This window comes from Cebus imitator, unplaced genomic scaffold (genome assembly GCF_001604975.1).
Source record: "Cebus imitator isolate Cc_AM_T3 unplaced genomic scaffold, Cebus_imitator-1.0 Scaffold180, whole genome shotgun sequence".
NCBI classification, from domain to species: Eukaryota; Metazoa; Chordata; class Mammalia; order Primates; family Cebidae; genus Cebus; species Cebus imitator.
Window position 1 is genome coordinate 1,564,900 of NW_016107495.1, and position 6,106 is coordinate 1,571,005.

Sequence of the window (6,106 nt, forward strand, 5' to 3'; positions counted from 1 at the left end):
TTAAAAACAATGAATTTCCGTAAGAATTGAAAGCAGGTACTCAAGTACATGTACATTCATGTTAGTAGCAATGTTATTCATAACAGACAAAAGGTGGAAACAGCCCGAGCATCCATCAATCCATTCATTGATGAACAAAAAAATTGTGGTATATTCATAGAATAGAATAGTATTTAACCCTAAAAAAGAAGGAAATACTGATAAATGCTACAAGGTAGTTGTACCTCAAAAACAGTATTTTAAGTGAAAGAAGCCAGGTACAAAATGTCACATAACATATATTCCATTTACATAAAATGTCCACAATAGATAAATCCATAGAGACAAAATGAAGACTGGTGGTTCCCAGGGTCTTAAAGGGAAGAGGGAAGAAGGAGGAACTGCTTAAGAGGTAAGGGATTTTATTTTGGAATGATGGTAAAGTTTTGGAACAAGATAGAAGTGGTGGTTGAATGTACTGAATACCACTGAATGTATTATATGCCACTGAATTTTTCACTTTAAAATGGCTGAAAAAAATAAAAGCAATGAACTGAAGTCTTAAAACCAGATTCTTACCTCTAGAATCCTCTCCACTATACTTCGTACTTACCTTACACACCATGGATGTCTTTGCTCCAAGCCGAGCAGCTTGGACACACTGGTTGGCACCTTTCCCTCCAAAGCCAATAAAAAACTTATGTCCATGGATGGTTTCTCCAGGTTTTGGCAAACGAGGAGTAAGACTATCATAATTTAAAAAGAGAAAGAAAAAGGCATATTGGTAACTGGAATCAAATTTCTTTAGAAGAGAGGGAAGCCTATATGGTAGAGTTCTAAATAGTCTTAACAATTAGAACTATGAGCAGAAGCAAGGAAGATTACCTCTTCCTTTAGGACAACATTTAGCAGTTTGCATCATTACCAAGAATGAGTCTCCTTGACAGAATTCCTCTCTGTCTCCTAGAGCCCACTGTTGTGGCTAGTGTCTGTACTGCATCAGGGTTATTCATGAACACCTTTCTTTCATATTCCCTTTCCAAATACCAGCACAGAGCATTATTCACAGTGGGATTTAATAAATGGGCTGAAATTAATGTACATTTCTATATGGGTTTATCTGGTCATTTTAACAAGAAGCAGGAAGTGTTCCAGGATTCTGATAATCAAGTACAAGAGCTAAGGAGAAGAGGGAAGTTACAATTCCAGGTACTAAAGAATCTTTTGTTGTTTACTTATGGGTAGAGTAAGAGCAGGGTGTTCAGAGAGGAGGATCAGGTTTTAGTCCTAGTCCATCCTGCATACCACACCATTTCATGTGCTCACTCAAGAAGAGCATCTGTTAAAAAAAAATGAATGCTAAAGAGCTAAGTTTTTTTAAAATGTTTGTTATGGAAGATTTCAAACCCATAAAAGTAGAGAAAACAGCATACTGACTTCCCTTACTCTTATTCACCGATTATCCAGATTTAATAATTTAATAATTATCATCTTGTAGCCAATCTTGTTTGAGTCATACCTTCATCAAATTCTTCAACAGCCAATAATTTTTACCATAATGCTATTACCTAATGATGATAGTATTAAGTGAGGCAAACATAATAAAAGGTTTGCTCCAGGGTATGATTTTCATATTTCATATTATTAAAGATGAAGGAAGGTGTGAAGAAACAAAATATTTGAAGGATGGAAGGAAATGATTAAAATGAAAGAAGAGTTCTGCGGAGTTCTTGGGGCAAGTGAAGAAAATGGACTCAGGTGGCACAAACACTGGCTAGCTGGCCAAAAAGAAGTGGGCCATGGGCCAGAGGGAGCAGATAGAAGGTAGGTGCGACCAAAAAGGTTAATTAGCTGTAGATAGGAAAGAAAGGTCAAGAGAGAAGTTCACAATGGTAAGGCCACTGAGAACCTACACTACTTTTGCAGGTTAGAAATTTATATTAATTTCCCATGTAAGTTGTGATTTAGCTGAAGCCAGTATCTCATATTAGAACAGAGCAATGCCAATTCCTATAGGTCAGTTTGCAATGGGGTGACTTATAACTCATGCTAAGAACACATGATTCCTTCAATAAAGACCAAGCTCAACCTGTTAGCCTCTTTTATATATCTCTAAAAGTGTCAATAAATTGAGCTGAACTGCTCCATTCCCTAACAGTACACTGTCAAATATGGTTGAGATTCAAAAGAGCCTCATCAATAATTTGAAAACATCCCACTCCTCCCCTTTAAATTCTATTTTTATCTTGGATTCTAAATGCATTTATAGTACTGATGAAAAAAATATACATCTAGAAGGTTCACTTCTGAAAAAGGTACTCAATCAAGAGAAAAATGGTTTTAATGTAATGTTATTATCCTGTCATTTAATTTAGCAATGACAGTGATGATGAGATTTTGATTTGCATTAGAAATCTTAAACATTTAGGATTCTGTTATGAACAGGCAATGATGAGTAATCTGTGTGATTGAGTAACTATGTGAATTCTTGGCTTATTGATGCTGCTACAAACAACACTCATAGCAACCTTAAAAAGAAAAAATATCCTATGTGGCTAAAAACAGGCCAAATAACTTGATTAGTAAGACTGTCACGAAAGAAACTTATGATTTCCACTATATTTATACTTAGATCTGGGTCACAATTCACTGATTTGAATCAAGTGTAATTTTTATTATTGACTGTGAGAATTCATTTTAGAAAATCACCAGATTATTACTGGGATGTATATGTACGTGGTGGAAGGGCAAAATCATGGGCACAGTAGGTGTGTTTGATGTGGGAGCAGATGGCTGGGATTTAAACTCATTTCTAAACAACATATATTAACATGAGCACTGTATTAATTCAGTGATCACTGAACTTCTTCACTCCTTTGGTATTTCACTCATGTATTACTTGAGTAATTTTTCTCCTCTTTTTCCTTTGTATTCTTCCCCTCTCTTGTCTCTTTCTTCCCTCATCTGTAGACTTTCCCTGCATGAAGACAGGGATCAACTCTGTCATGTTCTCCATTTTATGCAATGTGTCTGTCACGGGACATAAGGTTAACAGATATTTGCTGACTGAACACATTTTTGTAAGAGTCTCCCTTTGTCTCTCTTTTTTTTTTTAATACGGAATCTCTCTCTGTTGCCCAGGCTGGGGTACAGTGGCATGATCTCGGCTCATTGCAACCTCCACCTCCTGGGTTCAAGGGATTCTCCTGCCTTAGACTCCTAAGTAGCTGGGATTACAGGGATGCAACACCACGCCAGGCTAATTTTTGTATCTTTGGTAGAGACAGGGTTTCACCATGTTGGCCAGGCTGGTCTCGAACTTCTGACCTCAAGTGATCTGCCTGCCTTAGTCTCCCTAAGTGCTGGGATTACAGGGATGAGCCACCATGCCCAGCCTCTCTTTGTCTCTTTTCTGTGTCTCCCCCATATAGCATCTATTCCTGCTCTGAAATGAAGATGTGGAGGTGTTGATTAGGGAAAGAGGGGAGACTGGCAGGGATGACTGGGCAATTGTCTGACAATGACAACTCCATATTTTACCAGATCTTGCCCATTGCATTCCCAGTATCAGCAGCATTCCTCTTCCACAAGCAAGAACTGTAACTAGAAGTCATATATGCCTTCATTCATGCACTAATTCAACTAATGTTCATCATTGTTTCCTGATGTACCTCCTATAAGGCAAAACAAACTTGTTAACCTAACCCTGACGCAAGTAATACATGAGTGAAGAAGATATGTCACGGAATAAGGAGATCAGTATGTTTGATTCATTTTTGTTTTTTTTGAGGTGGTGTCTCACTCTGTCTCCCAGGCTGGAGTGCAGTGGGATCAACTCAGCTCACTGCAACCTCTGTCTCCTTGGTTCAAGTGATTCCCCTACCTCAATCCTGAGTAGCTGGGATTACAGGTATCCACCACCACGCTCAGCTATTTTTTTTTTGTATTTTCAGTAGAGACAGGGTTTCACCATATTGGTCAGGCTGGTCTTAAACTCCTGATTCAGCTGCCTTGGCCTCCCAAAGTGTTGGGATTACAGGTATGAGCCACTGTGCCTGGTCTGATTCTCTCTTTTTTTTTTCAGACAGGGTCTGCTCTGTTACTAAGGCTGAAGTGCAACACAAAGATGGTTCATTGCAGCCTCAACTTCCTAGGCTCAGATGATCATCCCACGTCAGCCTCCCAGGTAGCTGGGACCACAGGTGTGCACTACCACCCCGGCTAATCTTTTGTATCTTTTTGTAGAGACAGGTTTTTACCATGTTGCCCAGGATGATCTTGAACTTCTGGGCTCAGGTGATTCTCCCACCTTGGCTTCCCAAAGTGTAGGGATTGCATACGTGAGCCACTGTGCCTGGCTGATTTATGTTTTTTAAAAGGAAAAGATATATGTATATGTTCTCCCATGACATGTACATGCATAACAGGTGAAAAGCTAAATGACAGGTATTCACAAAGAAGGGTGGGGAGTAGAAGTTCATATTTTACTTTATATTCTTATGCACATAAATAAACACAAGAATAATTTAGTGTATCATGCGATACCACTTGTCCCTGCTTCAGATTCATGTGGCCTCTCTGCCTCATTTACTAGTCACCAGTTCTTCATGGGTACCAGCTGGCTTCTTGCAGGTGTCACCTAACAGAGTCTTACTCAATGCTGCTCTTGTCCCACACCTGGGATTCTGTCTTCTCAGGCTGTCCTGAAGGACTGAGCAGCCAGTGGCCAACTTGACAATGTCAAGTTGTATAGGCTCTTCCTTCTTCCCTGTCCCCTGCTTTTGACTCCTGGATTATAGTGCTAACCAAGTAAGTGCATTTAAGCCTCTGTCTTATGCTCTGGTTTCTGTTAAACCCAGACTAAGACAGTTTATGGCTGATTTATTTTTATTTTTAAAGTAAATAAACTGAAGAGGGACAGAGCAACTAGAAAGTTAGTTACAAACAGGCAGCATTATTTCTGAATTATAAATCCTAATTTACTTTGAATTACACTTTCCTATCTTTCTTATTGAAATCATGAAATTATGTTCAGGTTCAAGAAAGCACCTGCACAAAGCACCATCTCCTGGGATGAAAGCATTACTATGATTTGTTCTAATTAAAGAAAAAAAAAAGAGGTTTAGCAGAGTGTCAGAGACAGAATAATTGAATTGCTCAAATTAAAAAGGAAACAGTATTAGTAGAAATACATTGTTATACCATTTAAAGGTAAAAATAGTGTAAATTTCTGAATGAGGGAGAAAACCTGAACAGAGAAAACCATGCCTAAGAAATATATTTGAATCTAAAACAAATTCATAGCTTTAAAAATGCTGCAACATCTTTAGTTAGAACTGAAAGGAACAGTGATAAATGTTCATACATGGCCCCAGTCTTCCCTGCCATGAGAGGCCACGTGGTTAGAGCCTGGGTGTGTCAGGCAGGAGGCCTGAGCCTTACTGATTGTATTACTTTTGACAGCTTTTCCCTCTTTGAACCAGCTGCTTTTCTTGCAAAACAGGTTTAATAATACTTGTCAACTCCTTAAATACCTGGGTTTTGTGCTCTGAGTTAATTCTCTGACAGGTGTTACCAGAACAACTTATCAATTGCTTTTAACTTCTTGACAATGATGTGGTTTTTACCGATTCTCAGAGATTATTCAAACCAAAGGAAGGAATGACCCGGTGAAATGGGGATGAGAAGTCTTTCAACCAAAGAGGTCACACTAATATTGACTTCAGCCAAAAGTCACCAAATGTGTTGCTTTTTGGCTTTTGATCTTTTCTCCTTTTGGCTGCAAGCTTCTGACAACAGAAGGCTCTATAATAGGAGATTGTACTATTAGTTATTATCCAATTAAAATTCATTACGTTAATTTATTATGTTTACTGTCTGTATTCTTCAACCATATCTGTTCTTCTCAGCATTTGTATATGCCACATTTAAAAGGCTGAGAGTAATTTCAAAATCAAGTTAGTGACATCTATTTCCACCTCTGTAAAAAAAAACCTTCCAACTAAAAATTCATTCTATGTTCCCTAACCCTCCATTTGCAGACATATGTTATTTATTTAAGGTAATGAAACATAAATAATGCTTTATATAGTTTTTAACTGATTTTAATTTCTAACCCATATCTTTA

General features: G+C 38.0%; 1 protein-coding gene across 6 annotated transcripts in view; it reads right to left on the minus strand.

Annotated features, from left to right (window-relative positions):
- Nucleotides 1-6,106, minus strand: part of RBKS (ribokinase) — a 98,725-nt gene that overhangs the window by 66,289 nt on the left and 26,330 nt on the right. For all 6 annotated transcript variants that reach the window (XR_001830142.2, XM_017545675.2, XM_017545677.2 and 3 more), the window contains exon 2: nucleotides 593-725. Coding sequence is in view for 5 of the 6 variants with exons in the window: in XM_017545675.2 (XP_017401164.1) it covers nucleotides 593-725 (133 nt within the window). In the remaining variant the exon portion in view is untranslated. The remainder of the gene's footprint in view (nucleotides 1-592; nucleotides 726-6,106) is intronic.